Here is a 23,190-nt window from a genome sequence, read left to right as displayed (position 1 = left end):
CCAGAGAGTGGTGAGCCTGTGGAATTCTCTAACACAGAAGGCAGTTGAGGCCAATTCATTATATATATTCAAGAAGGAGTTAGATATATTTCTTAAGGCTAAAGGGATCAAGGGATATGGGGAGAAAGCAGGGACAGGGTACTGAGTTTGGATGATCAGCCATGATCTCATTAAATGGTGGAGTGGGCTCGAGGGGCCGAATGGCCTACTCCTGCTCCTATCTTCTATGTTTCTATGAATGGTGAACCTGTGGAATTCTCTACCACAGAAGGCAGTGGAGGCCAATTCATTAAATATATTCAAGAAGGAGTTAGATATATTTCTTAAGGCTAAAAGGATATAGAAACATAGAAGATAGGAGCAGGAGTAGGGAGAAAGCAGGGACAGGGTACTGAGTTTGGATGACCAGCCATGATCTCATTGAATGGCCTACTCCTGCTCCTATCTTCTATGTAATGGGACAGAGTGTGGAAAAGCCATCTGATACATAGAAGATAGGAGCAGGAGTAGGCCATTCGGCCCCTCGAGCCTGTTCCGCCGTTCAAGGCGATCATGGCTGATCATCCAAATTCAGTACCCTGTCCCTGCTTTCTCCCCATATCCCTTGATCCCTTTAGCCTTAAGAAATATATCTAACTCCTTCTTGAATATATTTAATGAATTGGCCTCCACTGCCTTCTGTGGTAGAGAATTCCACAGGTTCACCACTCATAGAAACATAGAAGATAGGAGCAGGAGTAGGGAGAAAGCAGGGACAGGGTACTGAATTTGGATGATCAGCCATGATCTCATTAAATGGCGGAGCAGGCTCGAGGGGCCGAATGGCCTACTCCTGCCCCTATCTTCTATGTTTCTATGTAATGGTGATGTGGAGATGCCGGTGTTGGACTGGGGTGGACAAATGTGAGAAGTCACACAACACCAGGTTATAGTCCAACAGCTTTATTTGAGATCACAAGCTTTCGGAGCGCTGCTCCTTCGTCAGGTGAAGTGAAGAGATGCATATAGGCACAGCATATATAGTCAGAGAACACCGCCAGATGATTACAGGTAATCTTTCTAACTGCCGTTTATCACACCTCGGCAGAGAGATAATCACAGCAATCAAAGGTGTCCAAACAGGTCAGTCAGGAAAACATTTCAGCAAAGAACAATGAGATGGGGTCAAATGTTGCAGATGCTGGGGTCTGTATGAAAAACAGACCTGTAGAAAGATTACCTGTAATCATCTTGCAGTGCTCTCTGACTATATATGCTGTGCCTATAGACATCTCTTCACCTGATGAAGGAGCAGCGCTCGGAAAGCTTATGATTTCAAATAAAGCTATCACAATCAAATCAGATCAACTTTTATTGTCATTGTTAGTGCACAAGTGCAGTACAACGAAATGTAGGCTTATATGTTGGACTATAAACTGGTGTTCTATGTAATGGGACAGAGTGCGGAAAAGCCATCTGCCCACATTCGGCTCGCACTCAGTCCTCCTCCTGGTATGGGGGGCTCTTGCTTCCATTGTGCTGCTCGGTGTCCAGCTCGGCCTCGGGCAGATCGAGCAGCTGCAGCACGGCGCACTGGGTGCCGCACAGGGGCAGGGGCAAGTGGCCGACCTGCCGCCAGCTATCGCGGGCCGTGTCGTAGGCCACGGCGCTCTGGGCCGCTACCTCCCGCGCGTCGCGCCAGCGCTGTCCGCCCACCAGGTAGACGTCGGCGCCCAGCACGGCCAGGCCGTAGGCGGAGCGGTCGGCCAGCAGCATAGGCCGCAGCCGCTGCCAGCGCCGGCCGGCCGGCTCGTAGCACTCGACGTCGCAGAAGGGCTCGTACATGCCGACGAAGGCGAAGAGGCGCTGGCCCACCGCGGCCATCTGGTGGCCGAAGCGGCCGATCGACATGGGCGGGCAGGCCCGCCACCCAGCGCCGTCCGCCGGCCGCCAGCTCTGCATCGCCTTGCTGGGCTCCGGCTGGCCGGCCTGGCGGCCGCCCGACACGTAGACGGTGCCGTCCAGCACGGCGCTGGCGTGGCCGTGCACCGGCTGAGGCAGCGGGGCGGCCGGCTGCCAGCGGCCGGCGTCGAAGTCGTACATCTCGACGGTGAGTAGTGAGGCTTCGGTTTGGGCCTCTTGGGCCTCGGCGCGGCCGCCCAGCGCGAAGATGCGGCCGTCCAGCACGCAGCAGGAGAACTGGGCCCGCCGGCTCCTCATGCTGGCCTGCTGGCTCCAGCGGTTGAACCGCGGGTCGTAGCGCTCCACCCGGTCGCTGACTAGGCGAGGCCGCGGATTCGACCCGGGCCTCTCGTCCTCCTCCTCGCCGCCCAGCACGAAGAGGAAGTTTCCCAGCACGCACACGCAGTGGTGCCGCAGCCGCCGGCAGCGAGCCACCGGCCGCCAGCGCTGAGGGTGACCGTCCGGCTCCAGCGCCCAGAGCCGGCCGACCGGGCCTTGGTGCAGCCGGGCGCCGCCCACCGCCACCAGCTGCCGCTCCCGCACCCGCAGGCTGCTCTGCCGGCTCTGCGCCAGCGGCTGGCGGGCCTCGGCCGAGTGGTAGGCCAAGGCGCGGGCGATCAGCTCCCGCGGGGCGGGCCGCTCCAGCAACTCCGAGCCCCGCAGCAGCCGCAGCAGCTGGTCGGGCCCGATCAAGCCGTAGCGGACTCGACACAGCAGCGGGTCGGCGTAGGCCCGCCGGCCCGGCTCCTGCTCCTCCTCGCCGCGGCCCAGCCAGGCCAGGGCCAGCTCCAGCAGGCTGCTCTCCCGCAGGCCGGGCACCTGGTCCGACTCCAGCACGGCGCCCAGCGACTCGGGGTTGAGCTCCAGCAGGCCGGCCTCCTCGGCGCCCAGTTCGCCCAGCAGCTGGTGCAGGTGGGCGGCGATGTAGTCCTCGACCTGGCGCCGGGCGTCGGGCAGGGCGAAGCGGGCGGCCAGGTTGGCGGCCTGGCAGCAGCCGGCCGGGCTCAGGCTGCTGACCAGGTAGCTAGAGCAGAGGCGCACGGCCTCGGCCACCTGCAGGTAGCTGGCCGTCTCCAGCGTCGGCGCCAGCGTCTCGGGCGACAGCCACAGGCCGGCGGTGTAGATGAAGTCCAGCACCGGCCCCAGCCCGGCGGCCGGCACCGTGTGCAGGTGGACCACGCCGGCCTTGGACTCGCGGGTGTACTCCTTGAACATGGACCTGAAGTAGTCGCTGGCACAGGCCAGCAGCGAGCGGTGGGCGCGGAACTCGGCGCCCTCGGCCACCAGCACCACATCACACAGCAGCCGGTCGTCGCGGAGCGCCTGGTACCGGGACAGCACCGCCTCCCCGTGGCTGCTGGATAGCGCCAGGAAGTAGCTCATGGCTGAAGTCCAATTTTAGAAAACAGTCGCCAACAGTAGTACAAAAAAAAACAACAAAAAAAAAGGTGCAGCAAATAGTGTCTCACCTTTTCGTTTTAGCTAAAGGTTGCATTGCCTTTAAATGAAACAGACGGCAAGTTTGTTCCCCTCATCATAAATCCATGGGCTGTTGGAAAGATCATTCCTTTTGGGTGGGTGGCAGTAACTGGCTGCCTGTAAACCCCCCTCCAATACATTAAAAATGTAAGTCTCGGTTTGCAATCTTTTTTTTTTAAAGTGGAAATGGAATCCAAAGGTCAGGGCCTCTGTGGCGAGACCGATTTAACTGCTGTCCTTTGCGGTTGTCCCTGCGGGGAGCATCAAATCATTTCTCTTCCCCCTCCACACTCACACTCACACACACACTTTCAAGTGTGACCTCGCCACTCACCTACAGCAGAACTTGGCCAGTCGTGGCGGCTCATAATCGGCTTGACATGCCGCTGACCTCTCGACATAATGTTATTAATGGAAGTGGTCCAGACCAGAATAGAAACAACAACAACAGGCCAGGGTGTAGTTTGTGCAGGCTGCAGTCGGGATGTTTTGCTCTGACCTGCCCTCTGTTTTTACTGGCTGTTAAGGGCTGTGTCCGGGGAGACCGAGAAGAATCTGTTGATGATGGAGTGAGGTGGAGGGTGGGAGGAGGCTCGAGTGTAGCATAAACACCAGCTTGGACCTGTTGGCCCCAATGGCTTGTTTCTGTCATCTACATTCTATGCACTTCTCTGTAACTCTACCCGGGGATGTGGATCTTCGTCCCTGGCAGAAACATTTGGTGACGATGAGGGGGTGCTAATTTGTACCATCCTTATACTGGAACTGAAGCTCAGGGAAGGCTATAAACAAGCTCTCTACCACAACGGATAATGTCCTTTAGTAATCCAGATTATTTCTGTGCGAAAAGTTGCTACTTTTTAAAAAAAAATTCTGAAGGATCATTGTACAAATATATAAGACCAAACCAAGTATCTGCCACCATCGGAGGAAGGTTTCCTCTCCGCGCTGTGTGTAGTGAAATCGTAAACCCCAGTTATAAAGAACTGGTTTATGATTTTGTTATACCTAGCACACTGAAGAATCTTCGCCGATTATTGCGAGTATCGCCGCCCAGAACACAGACTTTCCCCACGAACCTCAAAAGTTAGGATGGAATACTAAATAAAATGATTTCTACTCCTCCCAGTCTCCAATACGATTGCAATAACATTTTAGAATCAAACTTAAAATGTAGCCAGTTTAACAGGGGCAGATGAAAACCTGTTTGTTTTAGTTTATTTTCACTGTTTAACTTTGTTTACTCAACCTGTGATGGTTATATGTAGAAACTTTAAAAAATGAACTGGCTGTTCTGTCCTAAAATGACAACTATTACTTTAAAATAAGCACAGTGAAATAGTGGAGTATATTTTTTGACTAGTGAAGAAGGTCGGGCAGTAGCTGCACTGAGAGCGAGGTAAGAATAACTGCCTGATTCATGATCCATTATCCGTGAACCAGACCTTACTTTACATGGAATCCGTTTTGTGCTGGACCATCTTTTCACGTTCGTAAAACTCCCTGGAGATATGGAGGCTATTTTGCCAGTAAACACATTTTAAGAATGCCTACCCCTCCGCTCTGACTTTTGATTGTTTCTGTGGATATGCGTGCTAAGGGTGAATCCCTATTGACGCTGTGCTTATCGGGCGTTACTGTTTTTAGACTGGGGAAGCATTCCATGAGATAAGTGTAGCTTTTTAAAGCTCCTTATAATAATTTTGTACGTGACTACACAAACCACTTTGGGTCCAGGTATATTGTGTATCAGTAAAACAGGTTTATTGAGCATTAAACATCCAGTACAGAGAAAGTAATACTTAACAAGGAGATAGTCACAATCTGTTCATTGAACCCCGGCATTCCTTCCGAGTGACTGGTGCAGTCTCTTTATACGATAGCAAAATACTGCGGGTGCTGGAAATCCGAAATAACAACAGAAAATGCTGGAAAAACTCAGCAGGCCAGGCAACATCCGTGGAGAGAGAAATAGAGTCAACGTTTCAGGTCAAAACCCTTCGTCAGGACTGAGAAAAAAGGCAGGAAATGAAACAAAAGGCAGTTTGGGGGCTGGGAAAGGGGGGAGGGGATGAACGAAGAGACATTAAGAGATATTCAAGGTGAGACGAGATGGTAATAGGACAGGTAAAGAAACAAACAATGGCTCTAGATGAAGTGTGAAATGTGCTGGCAGAATGAAAGACAGCTGCCATGGTTTGTGACTTCCTTATTTTTCTCTCTCACACGGCAGCTGTCTCTCACTCTGCCAGTGCATTTCACACTTAATCTAGAGCCATTGTTTGTTTCTTTACCTGTCCGATTACCATCTCGTCTCACCTTGAATATCTCTTAATGTCTCTTCTTTCATCCACTCCCCCCTCTCCCAGCCCCCAAACTGCCTTTTGTTTCATTTCCTGCCTTTTTTCTCAGTTCTGATGAAGGGTTTCGACCTGAAACGTTGACTCTGTTTCTCTCTCCACGGATGTTGCCTGGCCTGCTGAGTTTTTCCAGCATTTTCTGTTGTTATTGCGGTCTCTTTATTCTCTCGCTGTGTTCTGAAACAGTCCTGCTGCAAGGAGACGAGTTGGTGGAGGACATGATCTGTAGTCATTATTGGTGCAGAACTTTAAAACTCTCCTGTAACATGGCTGGCATTCAAATACAACAACTTTGTTGTTGGAGGTTTGGGATAAGATTTTACAAATCTACTGACCTTGTGACTGGTCAAGCTGACACACATCTGCTGTTTGAACTGATTGGGAATAATTTCAGGCCACTTTGAGTGTGCGCTTGCACGCTTCTTGCCTCAACTGAAATCTATAACAACGGGATGGGAACCATTTACATCCTCGCATCCTGGTCGCCAGATTCAGAGGAAGAGTGGCTCAGCACACAGCCTCCTTGGAGGAAGATGGAGAGGACGAGGAGGTGGACGAGGTAGAGGACGAGGAGGAGGAGGATGAGGACGGGGAGTGACGCCTCGTGGGGTCGGATATGGCCAATCGAGCAGCAGGCGACCACATTGCTGGCCGTCGGGCAAGGGATGCACTCATCCATGCCAGGTTCACGTAATCTTACACTTCAACCAAGGTGGTTGGCACATGGAGATGAATATAAGTCCGACAGTCTCAAACCCCAGACATCATCTGTCCAATAAACGGTGGTTTGCGCTCAGTGTCACCACCAACATTCTACATGGAAATCGCCCTGAGCCCTCACTCTTCAACTTCCATTTCCCAGGACACAGAGGCCACACTTTAGGTGGTCTCAGCAGATCATTAAACCTTTTTCCACACTGAACCCATGTGTGTCCGCACACAGACCTCGAGTTCACCTCCTCAGCAATTTGCAGCCAAGCTGCCTTGGTTTGCTGAGGAGGCCTCCTCCTTCTGTTTCCAGGGAAGAGGAGCTCCTGACATCCTCTAACTCACTCAACAGGAGCATGGAGCGAGCCCTCATTGAACCTGGGTGCAGCCTCAGTTATTGGGGCTGCCATTCCTGCAGCTCCCAGCACCTTTAAGAGAAAAAAGTATTAATATCACTAAGCCAATGATTGGAACAAATCTGGCATCTTTTTCATTTCATAGTCAGATAATAAATTGATATATTAAAAAAATCTTTCTGGAATAATTTGACCAGCACTTTCATTCATTAAATTTAGTTAAGAACAGACGCTGTTAACTCCCCTTTCTATATATTACAGCACCAAACCATCACATTGACATTTTTCCCAAAGGGGACATGGCCCCTTTAAATTTTATTCCAAACAACACGTCATCAGACAGGAGAAACTGACAACCTCCAAGCAATTGCCTGGAGGGACCCGCACGTCAGCCGTAACGAGGCCAATCAAGGAAAAATCGTAAGTTGTGGGAGGTGGCAGCCAGGAGCGGGTTGGAAAGCCTCCGAGCAGCGGACCCGCACTCAAGCCGCCTCCATTAGGAAAATCGCAGCCATAGAGTATAAAAGCAAGGAAGTTATGATGAACCTTTATAAAACACTGATTTGGCCTCAACTGGAGTATTGTATCCAATTCTGGGCACCGCACTTGAGGAAGGCCTTAGAGAGGGTGCAGAAAAGATTTACAAGAATGGTTCCAGGGATGAGGGACTTCAGTTACGTGGATAGACTGGAGAAGCTGGGGTTGTTCTCCTTAGAGTAGAGAAGGTTGAGAGGAGATTTGATAGAGGTGTTCAAAATTATGAGAGTCTAGACAGAGTAGATAGAGAGAAACTGTTCCCATTGGCGGAAGGGTCGAGAACCAGAGGACACAGACTTAAGGTGATCGGCAGAAGAACCAAAGGCGACATGAGGGAAAACTTTTTTACACAGCGAATGATCATGATCTGGAATACACTGCCTGAAAAGGTGGCAAAGGCAGATTTAATCACTGCTTTCAAAAGGGAATTGGATAAGTACCTGAAGGAAAAAAAATTGCAGGGCTACGGGGAAAGGGCGGGAGTGTGGGACTAGCTGAAGTGCTCTTGCAAAGAGCCAGCATGGGCTCAATGGGCCGAATGGCCTGTGCTGTAACCATTCTATGATTCGAGATACACATGTTAAACTTCCACGACCGGTGGGCACCGCAGGGACTGGGGTGCATCATCACCTCTGGTAACCAAATTTTAATTTAAGTTGTTAAGTTTTCTTTAATGGTTTTTTTAGTTACTGTTTATTTGTTTTTCTGTGCAGTAAAAGATTACACGTTAAAACTAATGAGTAATGCAAGCCCCAATACAAAATTATGAGCCCCCATACATAAAACTGCAAGACCTCCCATATACACAGTGAGAACCTCCACATCCAAAACTTCCAAGACCCCATACATAAAAATTCTAAGCCTTCCATACACAATAAATACCAAACTACCCCTTCCCCCATCTCACACCCTCTTCCCCTCCTTTCCCCCAATGAATTTGAGCATTTTATAATAGAATTAAAGGTGCAAATTATCGCAATTCTGAGTTTTGTTGAAATCTTGTAGAAAATTGCATGCTGAACCATGCAATCTACTTAAGTAAAGCTTTTGTGTCTGGTGCTATCAACTTGCCAATAAGCTGGAGGGAAGTGCCTCTCATGTTTATAGGTCAAGAAGCATGTTGATGCATTAATTTTTAATGAATGGGAAATTGAGTTAATCTTTAATGAATGAGAAATTTAAGCCAATCAAAAGCATTATCTCTTACTAAGTGTAAAATGAAATCCCATTCACTAAAAAGTAACCAATGAAATCCTTCAACAAAAAGTTTAAAAGTCATCTGAGTGACCATGACAAATGTCCCACCACCCACACTACATACCTCAAAAATAAAACTAAAGGCATTATAAGCAGATACAAGATTCAACAACTGTGAACAAAGCACAAAACATACCTCGAAAAATACACATCAAATCTTCAAACTCCTCCAACAACTTTCTTCCACCCGGGCCTCTGGATTGCCTTCTGCTCAATGCCCGGAGCTTGGATTCTTCAGCTGGGTCCCAGTATCTTTGGGCCTTTGTATATGTGCAATTCAGATGCCTCTAAGTGACCCTTGGGGCCTGTTCTCAGTTTCCCAGAAGTAGAATTCTACTGTCTGGACCCCCACTTCACCTCAAGACTATGCAACAGTGGAAATAAAATCTCAGTGGAATGGTCTCATTGAATTGAATATTGAACCCAAAAATATTACTCAAAGATTTACAGCTCCAATTTTAATGTAACTAATTGTGAGCTTGGCCCAGTTGGCAGCACTCTAGCCTCTGAGCCAGAAGATTGTGGATTCAAGCCCTACTCTCGGACTTGAGCACATAATGTCAGCTGATACTTCAGTGAGCTACTGTATAGTCAAAGATGAAAGCTTTGAGGTGAGATGTTAAACAGAGAACCCTATTTACCTGTGTAAGTTCGGCATTAACGATCCCATTGTACTATTCAAAGAAGAACAGATAGTTTGGTAAGTATTTCTCCCTCAATCAGCAACACCATAGACAGATTAACTGGTCATTCATCTAATTTGCTGTTTGTGGGATCCTGCTGTGCACACGCTCAATGTTGTGTTTACCTGCATAACATGACACTTCAAAAATAATTAATTGGGTGTGAACTAGGTTGGTTGTCTTGACATAATAAGGTGCTATGTAAACACAAGTTCTTTCTTAACAGTAAATTCATCATGAGATCAAGAGAGAAACTAATTTGTAATAATAAAATATGAGCAAGTGAACAACCATAGATTCCATGCTTCTGTGCATATTTTGTGCAATGTTTTGAATTGCTGTCTAAGAAGGGGAATTTTGAGGATTGTGGGGGGAATAAATTGAACGTCTGTGGCAGCAGAATCGTACCTCCTGCTTCACTTTTGCCAGACATATCAACCCTGGTACTGAGAGATATCTTGAACAGGCTTCAAACATGAATATCATTAGTTTAATTGGCTGTTGACTGTTGGCGTCTAGTCACAGTTTAATTTGAGGAGGCTGCATGCCATGCAGTGCATCAGCTCTTAATTATGCCCATGTGAGCTGAGCCAGGGTTACTTGGCAGTGGCTATATACAGAGAGTCATTTAAAGGACACATCAATGTTAAAGCAAATTTTCATTAATCATTTCTTGTATTTTTTGCTGGAACTTAGGTTCTCCCTTGTGATAATTGTTCTATTGTTTTGCCCCCAGCATTATGACCCCCACCAATGGTTTTCCCATTGGGAATGTCTGTATCTAACATGTTCAGAAGAGGAGGAGGAGAACCGACAGAGGGATGCCAGACAAGTCAGAATGCATAAGAGGTGCTCTGTACCTATCTCTCAGCACTCGCACACCCACACGTGCAGAGAGAGGTGAATACATCTCACTTTGGCAGGTGAGTAGTGTAGGCAAAGACTCCTATTCTCCTAAAAAATCTGGAAGAGCAGACCTGATGACACCACTAAGATATATGAATGTCCAAATAACTGTAATACTTCCCTGGGAGCACCTCAATCACACGATGGCATGTTTTCAGTGGTACTGCATGGAAAAAGGCATACCAGGGTGATCAGCAATCAACACAGCCCGATTGGTGACAACCGCCAAGATGCCATTAACCCTATCATGTTGCATCTACCTGGAGATGGCCATGGCGAAATGTCCAGCTCAGCAGACAGCCATATGCAGATCTGTGTCGTCATCTACTCAGACCCCTGCAGCTATCATCCAGCATATTTCGGGCACAGCCAGTCACAGTACCGGTCAGTTATGACCTCCAGCTTGCTTCCACCTTCTTGTAGGCTTGCTGCTATGCTGACCTTTGCAGTGGTGCAGTGGAGTGGCATTGAGGACCACCTCCCTTACAACCATCCCATGCAGCATCATCTGCACAGCTGCAGTCCTCAAACAAGGGGCTGAGCTGCTCCATCATTTGCCTGCAGACTCATTCCTGCACTTTGCATTTTTTTCCCCTTCATTTTGGCTGTTGATTCTCAGTCCACCACTTCTTCAGTCTTGGCAAAGTGAGATGGGCTCAGGTGCCTTTAAACTTTTCCAATTTTTTGTTACCTTATTCTCCAACTTCCCTTTAATTATCCCCACCCCTTTAAATTTAATTGATGCAGTTTTCAGCTCCAACCATTAGTGGGCTCCCTGCACCTGTCCAAAACTGCAGCTGGAGCTATGCTCTGAGCTCACCCTGGAAAATTGGATGCACACAGTACACTTCCAATTGAATTTGTCTAAAACTTAATTCCAACAATTCAGGTCTAACCTGCACCCTTATCAGAAAACCCAGGCACCTTCAGCATTCTGACACTCTTGTGGTTCATAAATTACATTTATGAAGAATCCTTTCTTCTAACAGCAGCTAATGTTCTAGTCCAGTTCCAACAGAGAGGGATCCATGGCGTACGGTGTCAGACACTGGTCTGTAATCTCTGAACCTGGGTTTTAATCCAGTCCTCTGATGTTAACTGTGGTTTTGAACTCCTGTGCTGGCTCAGTAGGTCAATGCTCAGCCTGGTGTGGTACTGATCCACACAGAAATAAAATGAGCCAGGTCTGTGCTGAGTCAAGCTCCCTGCCCTTTGATGCAAGTTTTGCCAATATCCATGCATGCAACATTATACCCGTTAGTGCCAGTGTTTCCTCATATCTATGCATGTTCATGATATCATGCCCCTCAATATCAGCTTTTGCGCTATCTGTGTATACGCATGACAGTATACTTCTGGCCTGATTGGAAACATTTTTCTTCTCATGGCCAACCTCCCTGCTATCGTTATCTGACACCTGCACACCGTCTCTCCACTGAGTGCAATTGTGCTCCTGGCAGGGTCTGAGGGTCACGTTACTCCAGAGAGACCTAAAACAGTGCAAGCCCAGAGAGAAGTGCTGCCAATTGTAAAATATGTCTTTTAAAATCGGTGTCCTGGGAAATCTGCAACAGTGAATCATAGCAAAACTTCAACTAGGATTTCATTACTCACTGATTAAATGTCATAATTAATTTATTGATTACATTTATTTATGAAGCTATTTATTACATTTAATCATTACATTACTGATGTATTTAATTAAATTATTCACTATGTTTAAAATTCCCTATATTAACTATATTTTAGAAATCAATGAGTTCCTCATTACAATTAATAATGACATTTCTGTTTCAGTTTATTAATTTATAACTTCAGATCTGTTATTATAAACCTGTACATTTTAACCATGAGCAGTGACACGGGAGATCATTTAGTTCGGATAGAATTCCGAATTGTAATGTGATTAACTGTGCATAGGTATAACGATTTTAAAATTGCCATTATAATATCATTTCAAAGGATACAATGGCCCGTATTTTCCGGGGCCTACAGGTGCAGACGCACCCATAAGGGCCCCGCAAGCTCCGGGTTTTCACGCGCGAAGCACATAGATGAAAACCTGGAACTTGCAATCTGTCAAGAATCATCTTTACAGATCGTAGCCATCCCTGGGAAAAGGGCATTCGCGGGTGAAGAGTTGGGCTATTTGCTCAACAACTGCCCAGTGAATGCCCGTGAAATTCTTACGCCTGGTAAAAGCAGGGAACCACGTCGGCCGCCCACAGATACATCACACAGGTCACCGATGCCCTCTTTGACAAGTCAGCCAATTATATCAACATTGCCACTGGTGAAGCCAGTGTTACTGAGCGGGCGCTAGGCTTTGCCAATCTGGTTGACTTCCCATGGGTGCAGGGCATCATTGACTGCACACATGTGGCCATCAGGGCACCCCATCATCACCCAGGAATCTTTGTCAACCGCAAGGGCTTCCACTCCCTCAATGTGCAGCTCGTCTGCAACCATAGGAAGATCATCATGCATGTGTGCGCCAAATTCCCTAGTATCTACCATGACTCATTTGTCCTTTACCAGTCCACCCTCCCTCAGCTCTTCGCTCCTCCAAACAGACTTTCCGGCTGGCTGCTTGGAGACAAGGGCTATCCACTGAAGACGTGGCTCATGACACCCTTGAGGAGGCCAAGTACTGAGGCCGAGGAGAGATATAATGAAAGCCACGTCTCCACCAGATGTGTCAAAGAGCAGACACTAGGTATGCTCAAAATGCACTTCAGATGCCTTGGCAGATCTGGAGCAGCCCTTCAGTATGCACCAGCCAGGGTCTCCAGAATCGTCGTGGTCTGCTGCGCGCTGCACAACATAGCACAGCAACAAGCATTAGCGCTGCATGAGGAGCAAGGCACAGAGCGCACAGGCTTTTCCGACAAGGAGGAGGAGCATCAGCTGAAAGACCAGGAGCTGGAGAAACCTGTGGTACAGATGGCACCAGCATTCAAACACATTGCGGCCCGGGAGGCCAGGGATGGCCTCGTCACGGCCAGATTTACTTAACTTTACGTGGTACACCCATATGGCTTCCACATACTGCGCCAGGTTGACAACACCCCACAACCACACCATAAAGCATCCCTACAATGACCAATCCATTCCTTTCACAGTCACCACCATTGCTGGAGGTAACGTTATGTCTGACCCTTCACTCCAACTAACAAAGACACTTCCAAAGGCGCACACTAATTTGCCCAAGACCGGAAAGTTTTGAAAATAAAGAAATTTATGGTTCAAATGACATTAACTGAAACTTCACATTAACTTTGAATAAAACAGCCTTGTGAATCTACTTGTGTGGCATCTTTCTCTTACGCATGATTCTAAGTGGTGGTACCCCTGTGGCTTCAGCAAAGGTAGAGGCAGCCTGCTGCGACTTAGACACTTTTGCCAGTCGTCCTCTGGGTTTTGGAGCCTGTGACGGCCCCGCCAGTGTCTGCTCGTCCTGCGACGGTGCAGGGGCAGAGTTGGCCATCGCTGTCCAGGGAGGCATCTGGGGCTCTGACTGAGGGTGTGGCAATGGGGGAGAAGTGTGAGTACTTTGAGAAGAGCCCCCACTTCCATGTCCCCTCTCACTATTATCCCGCTCGTGGGCCACCCGCACTTCTCTACTAGCAAGGAGCTGGAGAGCACCTTGCTGCACATCATTGGGGCCATGAGGACCCACATCTACACTGACATCTATTGTAGAGAGGAGGTTTGTGAGCCTCTATCCTCTATAGATAGCCATCTCTGCTCCAGAGACCATGTGCTCCAATGAGTGGCACATTAGCTGCTCCATGTAGGTGGCCATCCTATCCATGGAGGAGTCTACAGTCGCCTGCGACATGGTGGTGCTCGTGTTGGAGATGGACTCCTCCATTCTCTGAACATTCGCAGACATCGCACTCATAAAACGTGTCAGATCCTCCTGCAGCTCCAGGATCACTCCTTGTGGATGGCCCCTGAGGCTCAGCGTCTGCATGCAGAGTTGGGAGAGTCCTGCTCCCTCCGACAAAGAGTCTCCAATGCTGCCTCTGTCTCCACCATCTGCTCTTGCTCACTTGTGGTTTGTGACGGACCAGGTGACAACACTATCTCGCGAGGGACCCACTGAGGCTTGCGTCTCTGCCCTTGTGCTGGGTGCGCTTTGTCTGGTGACAGTGCGCCCTCAGAAGCTGGAGGCTCCTCTGAGGAGTCGTCTTCCTCTTCCTCCTGAACAGTTGGGGGGTGCTGGTGCTCTTGATGGACCTGTGGGAGAGTAAAGAGATGAGTTAGATATGTCATATGTAGATTGGGTACAGATATCATTATGCACATGATGACCATTCAGTGGCTCCTGACATCAGTCCCCATATGAGTGATTGATGTATGCCATGTAGCTGTCTGATATGTAATTCTGTCACCAGGTTGCGGAGATGTCCCCCTCTCTCCGTCTCCCACCTCCAGGAGCTCGGCGACTCCCGACAGCTCTAATGCAGCCTCCTCTGCTGTGGTCAGGGTGGCCATTGATGGGGTAATGCTGCCAGTTCTCTCCCTCTTATTGTGGGCTCTCTTTTCCTGCAAGAAGGGAAAGAGAAGGTTGAGTTAGAGTGATGGAATGAGCGTAAGGAATGGATGGGTTGCATCTGTAGAGGGTGACTGATGGAGTGTGGTGGCAATTCCAAGTGGCCTCCTTGTGTTCATTGGTATGATTGCACTAGGATGAGGGTGAGTGTGAGAGGTGGCTAGTAAGATGGGAAAGTGATAATGTAGATAGAAAGAGAGGAATTGGTGGAGGTGCAAGGTATGTTGGTGTGATGATGATGAGAGGCATAGCAGGATGAAGGTGAGTGTGGCTTTGGACTCACCTTTCCTGATCTAAGAAGATCATTGAAACGTTTGTGGCACTGCACCCAGGTCCTCCTGATGAAATGCCTGCTATTGACCTCCTCTGCAATTTGGAACCATGCTGTCTTGATCTGCTGGGGAGGTCTCTTCCGGCCATCAGCAGGGAAGAGGACCTGCCTCTGTGCTCAGACTCCCTCCACAAGCATGTGGAGGGAGTCATCGGAGAACCTGGGTGCAGCCCTCTGCCTCTGTGCAGTCATCTTTGCTGGTCTGGGCAGCAGTGGAATTGTGCAGTGCAGTGAGTGAACTATCCTAGATGAACCTTCAACTGCAATGCGGCCATGGCGCCTTTAAATATCCCGGCTGAAAACGCGTCATCGATGACGTCACCAGACCCGCACCATTTAATTCGGCTGGGTAACGCGCATGTGCGGGCTTAATAGGCCCTATTAATGTAAAGTCATTTTGTGGAGCGGGATGGAACCAGCAATGGGCTCGTGACCCACCATGGCGGCCGCCCGCACCGGACCCACCGAGGTAGGGAAAATTCCGGCGTTACAATCCCTGCAAATCAAAGCTCCCAGCTGCCTCTTGAATGCACTGGCCTCTCACCTTTACAGAAGTAACCACTGTGGCTTGTGCTATGTAAACATCAGTGAATATTAAACAAGGTGCCTTGACACATAGGCTCCCATTTGTACGTGCTGGGGGTAACATTCGACTTCAGTGGGGTGCAAAACGAACACTAGTAGAATAGCCACCTGTTATACACCCCGCCTGATTTTCCCAATTCCTGCTCCTCCAAGCTCCACAAAACTAATATTTCACTTACTGTTTTTTGGAGCCACTGCCTCTTCAGCCAGGTACAACTGGGTGGGACATGCACTGCCCGCACTCTGCCTAGGTGTCCCTCAAAGTTGCATCAGGGTCCCATTTGCATAGAGTAATGATTCAGACCGGCACCAGAACCGCCCAGGGAAGGCCCCAGTAAATAGTGAGGTGGAGTAGAACAGGGTGGTATGATTACCGCTGCGATTTTAACTCCGCTACTGCCCAGTTTCCTCAGGGATGGCTGAGTTAAAATCAGCCCTATGGTCTCCAACAGAGGTTGGAAAGCTCATAGTTCTCTGTTACTAATGACCTGTGGGTCTGGGCTGGTTATTTTTCAGTTAGTGCAGCAGTTAATGCCCTTAAATAGACGTTACAGTCATCATGACATGAAATAATCTGTTCCAATAACCACATTGTTGATGTTGAGCGGTTCAGTCCAAAGGGCCAGGATGTCTTGAAATGTGAGGTGTGTCCACACTCAACGCGTTGGACAGCAAACAAGTGGAAATGTTACCAGGAGTCGAGCTTTGGGAGCAGTGTTTATTGCTGTGCTGACATTCAGATTTGCATCAGAGAAACTAGTAGTGAATGAGGAATCAGCCCAAAACAGACAACATGTTAGTGTATTCTAACACTGCATATTATAACTACATAAGGAGGTGATAGCAACGTTTAAACGTCCTTAATTAAACCATTCACTTATTTAACACCCACAGGTTCTAATAAAATGTGATTTATCAAAGATAAAGTTTCAAATTTAACAAGACTTCTGGTTTAATAAATTGTAATTATTTTATAATATATTTTATAATTACATTCTTATGGAAACCGTCAGAGTGGCGGGCGAACACTGCGATTTTACAGTATTGGAGGTAACAGTAGCAAAGGATGCATTCTGTACAAATCACTGGTTTATTCTATTGAAGCCTGTAGAGCTGTATAAAATCTTGGGCCATGTGAGTTGCCCCTTGCCGTTCCACATGGGCAGAGGCGGTTCAAAGTGACAGTCAATGGGAATCGGTGCCGTTTCTGTAGCTGAGCCCGCGTCTCTTTTACTCGACCTTGCGGACGAATTTCAGCTCACTCTTGGCATCCTTGAGCTGCTTGAGGTTGACCGCCGGCCCTGGTAACTTCACTGCTCCAGGCAGCTCTTTCTTTTCCTCTGATTTACTGCACGCCCCCTGTATCAGATGAAACCATCACCAAACTTCAGAAAAGAGCATCACCTTTAACTCCCCCCCCCCCCCCCCCATCTCCTTCTAGTCTAAATGTCAATCTGTAAACCATGCTTACAGGCCTACTTTGGCTCAGTGGTAGCACTCGCACCACTGAGTCAAAAGGTTGTAGGTTCAAGTCTTGGCATCCTGGAGTAATGTGAGCCCTGACCCAGTGGTAGCACTCTCGCCTCTGAGTCAGAAGATTATTGGTTCAAGTGCCACTCTAGAGACTCAAAATCTGAGAACAAAATCTAAGCTGACACTCCAGTACAGCACTGAGGGAGTCCTGTAATGTCAGAGGTGCCGTCTTTCAGATGAGACGAGATCCCACAGCACTATTTCCAAGAAGAGCGGGGAGTTTTGCCAAGTGTCCTGGCCAATATTTATCCCTCAACCAACATCACTAAAACAGATGATCTAATTGCTGTTTGTGGGAGCTTGCTGTGAGCAAATTGGCTGCTGCGTTTCCTACATTACAACAGTGACTGCACTTTATAAGTACTTCATTGGCTGTAAAGCACTTTGGGACATCCTGAGGTCATGAAGGGTGCTATATAAGTGTAAGTCTTTACCATCCTGGTGCACAAGTACCTCTGTATTAAAAGGATTTTTCATTATGTAACATGTAGCATGTTCCTACCCAAACTTATACAGGACAATATTTAGCAAAGGGATAAGGCTTTCCTGACCCCAGCCCAGTCAGGTTAGACACAGCATTAAAAGTGTTGATTAAAAAGCTAAATCCACATAATATAGGTGTGGAGACAGGGGACACGTTTCCAATGTTCTTTAACACCAATGAACAATAGAGCGAGGTAAAATCTTCCTTTATATTTCATTTCTTGGCATTGTTTCAGCAGTCGTGGCTAATTCCAACACACACCATAGTTAGCACCAATTCTTTCACAACTCTCTAGCTATTGGTATAGTTCCACCATTACCGTTTAGGTGTCAGCATGGCTCACTGGCAGCACTTTCACCTCTGAATCAGAAGGTTGTGGGTTTTGGATTTTGAGCGCAAAATGTGGGCTGACACTTCCGTGCAGGACTGAGGGAGTGCTGCACTGTTGGAGGTGCCATCTTTCGGATGAGACATTAAACCGAGGCCCCATCTGTCCTCTCAGGTGGATGTAAAGGATCCCACGGATCTATTTGAGAAAGACCAGGGGAGTTCTCCCCAGTGTCCTGCTAATACTTAGCCCTCAAGCAACATCACTAAAAACAGATGATGTTGTCATTATCACATTGCTGTGTGTAAATTGGCTGCTAAGTTTCCTACATTACAACAATGACTACACTTAAAAAAAGTACAAAGTAAAGCACTTTGGGGCGTCATGAAAGGCGCTATATAAATGCAAGTTTTTTCTTTTATTACTCACTTTCTCTCTCACCTCATCAGGCTCTGAGGCACATTCTTTTCTTTTGCTGGGATGTCCAGCTCCAGGCAGAAAGGCGCCCATGGGGATGTTTATGTTGGCCTGCAATTGCATCAGACAAAACAACCTGTTAAGCATCCACTAGCAATCATGACAGTCCACACTAACCCCCGATAGGATTCGGGTCGGGTAGTCACAAAGTCACACAACTTTTTTCTTGACACAGAACACCTGATAATTTACTAACTGCCAAGTTTTACGGAGTATCCATCTCACCTGAATCGACTTGACATTGGAGCTTCGTTTGGACATTTTGTAAAGGGGAGCTTGATTTCCCACTAGAAACGAGAAAAGACAATTAAATCCAAACATTCAGAATGCGGAGGCCGTACGGTGGGAGCTGGAACTAACTCTCTGGCTGTAACATTGTTAGTGGGCCCGCTGCAGATAATCTTTCAGTGTCCATTTCAATGTTGCCTAGATACCTCTTACAGGGACACAGAACATGAACACTTGAGCCTCTGTTCGCTCAGACTTGAGTGAATCTTTAATAGACACCGAAATGATGTTCTGAATACTGTGTACCTCGGCACGGAAAGAACAGGAGGAATGCAGAGCTGAAAACATTTTAAAGAAAGTTTTCCTTTATTTCAAACAGCTACATCAAATAACAAAAACTCAAAATACACTGGATATTCCTGATGGTTCCTTTAAGCAGATAATTGCGTTTTATTTCTAGAGCTATTTCAGAAATGACAAAGTGGTAATAAATAAGAGAAGTAACAAATTCTATGGATCCTGTGATCAGTGGTGTGTTACTACCCAAATCTCAGCAAATATGTTTGGATGGCATTTATTGAAATTACTTTTCTTTTTGAAACATTGAAATGTACAATTCAAAAAAACATTTTCTGTCGCAGACAACCCCCACAGGTGACTTTCACGAAACAATGTGCAGTGTTAAATATTCTCGTGCTAACATCCTGGAGCCGCACTGCCTAAAACAGAGCAGAGGGGACTGGACTGATTGATGCTCGCGAGGTATTAACAGGAGAATCATGTCCTAAGAATAAGCATTGGCGTCTACAGTGGATTGCATCTGGATGACTCACAGCATCAATGTTTGCAAGTTGCGGTGGTCAGACTGCTGAAAGGTTGTCGCCCTCCTGGGAGGGTCGCGTCACAGACACAGGACTGGAGCTGGCGCTGTCAGTATCACTGACCCCGTGTCCAACTCGGAGAGATAAGTCAGTCCAACAAAGACACACAAGGCCAGAGCTAGCCAGGGCGAGAAAGGGTCGACTTTCCACAACCATCTCCCCGGTTATAGTGGGCGTTTGGTCAATGCCTTACCACTTTCTCCTTGTTCTGTTTGAGGCTCCTCCCTTCACTCTCTCGCCCAGGACAATAATCAAGCCGGATCCCCTTACACTTGGTTCAACTCTTTCGAAAAACATGCCACTCGGCCCGCGAACGCACCAATAACCAACAGAAGAATGTACTCAAAACTTTCCAGAAACTTACCTGTAACTGGCGGGCGCCTTTGTGACTGCTGAGAGGGTTTTCTCTCTCTCTCTCTCCGTGTTAGTTATCCCAAACCAACAGGTGTTTTCGCGGTGTTGGTGCAGTTGAGGGTTGAAATGTCTGAGGTGTTTTTGGACGGGGCAGAAGTCGATCAGAGAAGATAGCTGGAACTGTGCATCAGTTTAGTTTGGAGGCAGCCTGTGAAAAGATTCCTGACGTGGCTGACAGTTGTTCCGACTAAAAATAGCGCCTGATAGGCAGAGGCTGCTTTTTTCCATGTTAGTATTTGCCCTTTTAACTGAAAGGGTCAAATGTCAATGGGTCGAACCCTCCTGAACTGGACCACACCAGGAGAGCATCGTATCGGCAAACCTCGCCCATTTAACGCCAGCTTTTCTATAAAACGTTCTTAACGCTGGAATCCAGCGAGCTCCAAGATTGCCTTATTTCGCACCGAAGGAATACTTTGGACAACCACAGTGACCCAAAAAGAACACAGGATTCCTGTTTAACTGTCCCTGGCGTTTCGTTATAAATATATACGGAGGCATTTTCAGTCTGGGGTGATAATTGGTAAATAAGGAGAGAATAAGGACAACAAAGAGTAAAGATTGGCGATCAAGTCCGTAAGAAATACAGGCGAATTATCAAAGTACTTGAATATTTGAAATAACTTTCAGCAGGTAGATCGCAACACGCGAATTGCACGTTTGCTAATGGAGGTCACTGGGAATGGCCACACTTGGAAGTTGGATGGGGTAAGACTGTTGGGGAATGCTTCATAGCTCTGACAGTTTTATCGTTATGAAAAAGATGTTGAAAATCTGAAACAAAAACAGAAAATTCTGCAAATACACATTAGGATCATCAGCAACCCAACAGTGAAAAGTCAGGTGACTGTTTCAGGTGTTTCTGCCCAAGGATTTACATCCCAAACAGTAGCCTATTAATTTTGTGCAGTTTTGCAGAACAGGATATTTTTTACATTCTCTTTTCTTCCAAACTGTTCTGTCCTCCTGTACAGAAGTCAGCGACACCTGTTGGGGAACAGTTCCATACCCACTGGCAGCCCCTCCACTACAGTGACCCAAGTAACATTTGCCGTGTGTGAGTGTCAGTGAGCTATTCAACTGTGTGTATATCACACGAGCACAATCATCCTGTGGTTGATTTTAACTGTTCCTGCTGGGTGGCAAACGAGTGACAGAGGCTTAGCCTCTCATTTTATACCCCGCCTGATTTTGCTTTCCATTGACAGCCAGTCAGGATTAGTTAAAATCAACCCCATGTCTTCGCACTACATTCACACATTACACATTTTCCAACCAAATTCATTGGCTGCCAATCATAGAATCATAGAATCATAGAAACCCCACAGTGCAGATAGAGGCCATTTCGGCCCATCGAGCCTGCACCGACACATATCCCACCCGATCCCCCTACACCAACACATATCCCACCCTATCCCCGTAACCCCACGTATTTAATCCCCCTAACACTAAGGGTCAATTTTATCATAGCCAATCATCCTAACCTGCACATCTTTGGACTGTGGGAGGAAACCGGAGCACCCGGAGGAAACCCACGCAAACACGGGGAGAATGTGCAAACGGTGCCCTTAGGCTAGGGAGGGCACAGGTCAGGCAGCAATTTGTGCTTCTGATCATTATCCATTGGACTGCCAATCCTCCAGGATTGTCCTGGAGTCTCCATGAATTCAATATTAATCTCTTAGACATTGCTGTGGGCAACCCAGGAGAACAATCAATAGGGCATTAAAAAATGGTGTGTTTTCCATTAAATTTTCTTTGCACACTTTAATTCATTAGTTATAAAAATATTGGACATGAGGGAGAAATGGCTGTTTGACCGGGCCGGGCAGTTGGAGGTGGGACCTGAGATTTCAGAAGTTTTGTCAAATGACCTCCCACCTCCAACTGCCCGGCCCGGTCAAACAGCCATTTCTCCCTCATGTCCAATATTTTTTATAACTAATGAATTAAAGTGTGCAAAGAAAATTTAATGGAAAACACACCATTTTTTAATGCCCTATTGATTGTTCTCCTGGGTTGCCCACAGCAATGTCTAAGAGATTAATATTGAATTCATGGAGACTCCAGGACAATCCTGGAGGATTGGCAGTCCAATGGATAATGATCAGAAGCACAAATTGCTGCCTGACCTGTGCCCTCCCTAGCCTAAGGGCACCGAGCCTAATTGCCCAGATGGGAGCAGTTAATTCAGCACAGGAATTGAACCTGGCACTTTCCCGACCTGTATTGCTCTGTACCACATTGGGTTGTGTATTTAACAACTGACCCACCAGCGGAGCTATTGTATGCCATTCTGCTTTTATTGATCTCAGCCCAGTAGAGTGAGCAACACTTGCCCTTTTATTTCCTCCCTGCCCACTGTCCAGGACCCCAAACTTGTACTTCTTGCAATTTAGTATACTGTATTCGCTGCTCACGATGCAGTCCCCTCTACACTGGGGAGACCAAACTCCAGTCCGTAAGCATGACCCCGAGCTTCCGGTTGCCTGTCATTTTAATTCTCCGGACGACTCCCACTCTGACCTCTCTGTCCTCAGCCCCCTACACTGCTCCAATGAAGCTCAACATAAGCTCAAGGAACAGCACCTCATCTTTCAATTAGGCACTTTACCGCCTTCTGGACTCAACATCGAGTTCAACAATTTCAGATCATAACCTCTGCCCCTATTTTTTCAGATGGCAGCTGTTGATGATTCTGCTATTCACATTTACACCTCTTAGAGACCCAGTTTTTGTTTCTTTACTTGTCCTATTACCATCCTCTTTTACCTCACACCATCATTCCATTTGTCATTTAATCTCTCCTGCCTTCCACCCTATCACAGATCTCCCCTATAGTTCTTTCCTTCCCCTTTTCCCTGCCTCTATACTTGCTTAAAACCTGTTATATCTCTAATCTTTTTCAGTTCTGATGAAACGTTTGCCGGAATTTTGTGTACCTGGGTGGGTCGGGTGCGAGTGCTCACCGTGGCGGGTCGCGACCCCGTTCTTCATACCATGCCGCTCCTGAAATTGACTTTGAGTTAATGGGGGCTATTAAGGCTGCCCTGCATGTTACCCGGCCCAATTAAATGGTGCGGGTCTGATGACTTCATCGATGACGCGTTTTCAGCCGGGATATTTAAAGGAGCCTTGGCCACA

The 23,190-nt window shown here is 47.5% G+C and overlaps 2 protein-coding genes across 3 annotated transcripts; both read right to left on the bottom strand.

The window, feature by feature from the left end:
- Nucleotides 1-671: 671 nt before the first annotated feature.
- Nucleotides 672-3,404, bottom strand: klhl34 (kelch-like family member 34). Its single transcript, XM_086006248.1, has one exon. The coding sequence runs from the start codon at nucleotides 3,322-3,324 to the stop codon at nucleotides 1,477-1,479; it is 1,848 nt and encodes a 615-aa protein (XP_085862374.1). The 5' UTR covers nucleotides 3,325-3,404; the 3' UTR covers nucleotides 672-1,476.
- A 12,995-nt stretch (nucleotides 3,405-16,399) lies between these two features.
- On the bottom strand, nucleotides 16,400-20,213 carry smpx (small muscle protein X-linked). Of its 2 annotated transcripts, XM_086006245.1 has the most exons (4): nucleotides 19,997-20,213; nucleotides 18,749-18,810; nucleotides 18,476-18,574; nucleotides 16,400-17,060 (listed from the first exon to the last, which is right to left on the bottom strand). In XM_086006245.1, exons 2-4 carry the CDS (start codon nucleotides 18,782-18,784, stop codon nucleotides 16,932-16,934), a joined length of 264 nt encoding a protein of 87 aa, XP_085862371.1. In that variant the 5' UTR covers nucleotides 18,785-18,810; nucleotides 19,997-20,213; the 3' UTR covers nucleotides 16,400-16,931. The 2 variants fall into 2 exon arrangements, with proteins under 2 accessions (XP_085862371.1, XP_085862370.1); XM_086006244.1 differs by lacking the exon at nucleotides 19,997-20,213 and having other exon boundaries at nucleotides 18,488-18,574; nucleotides 18,749-18,859.
- Between the last annotated feature and the right edge of the window lie 2,977 nt (nucleotides 20,214-23,190).

This window comes from Somniosus microcephalus, chromosome 14 (genome assembly GCF_052327205.1).
Source record: "Somniosus microcephalus isolate GS21.2 chromosome 14, FLI_Smic_1.0, whole genome shotgun sequence".
In the NCBI taxonomy this organism is placed as follows: Eukaryota; Metazoa; Chordata; class Chondrichthyes; order Squaliformes; family Somniosidae; genus Somniosus; species Somniosus microcephalus.
This window is presented reverse-complemented; position numbering and strand designations above follow the sequence as displayed.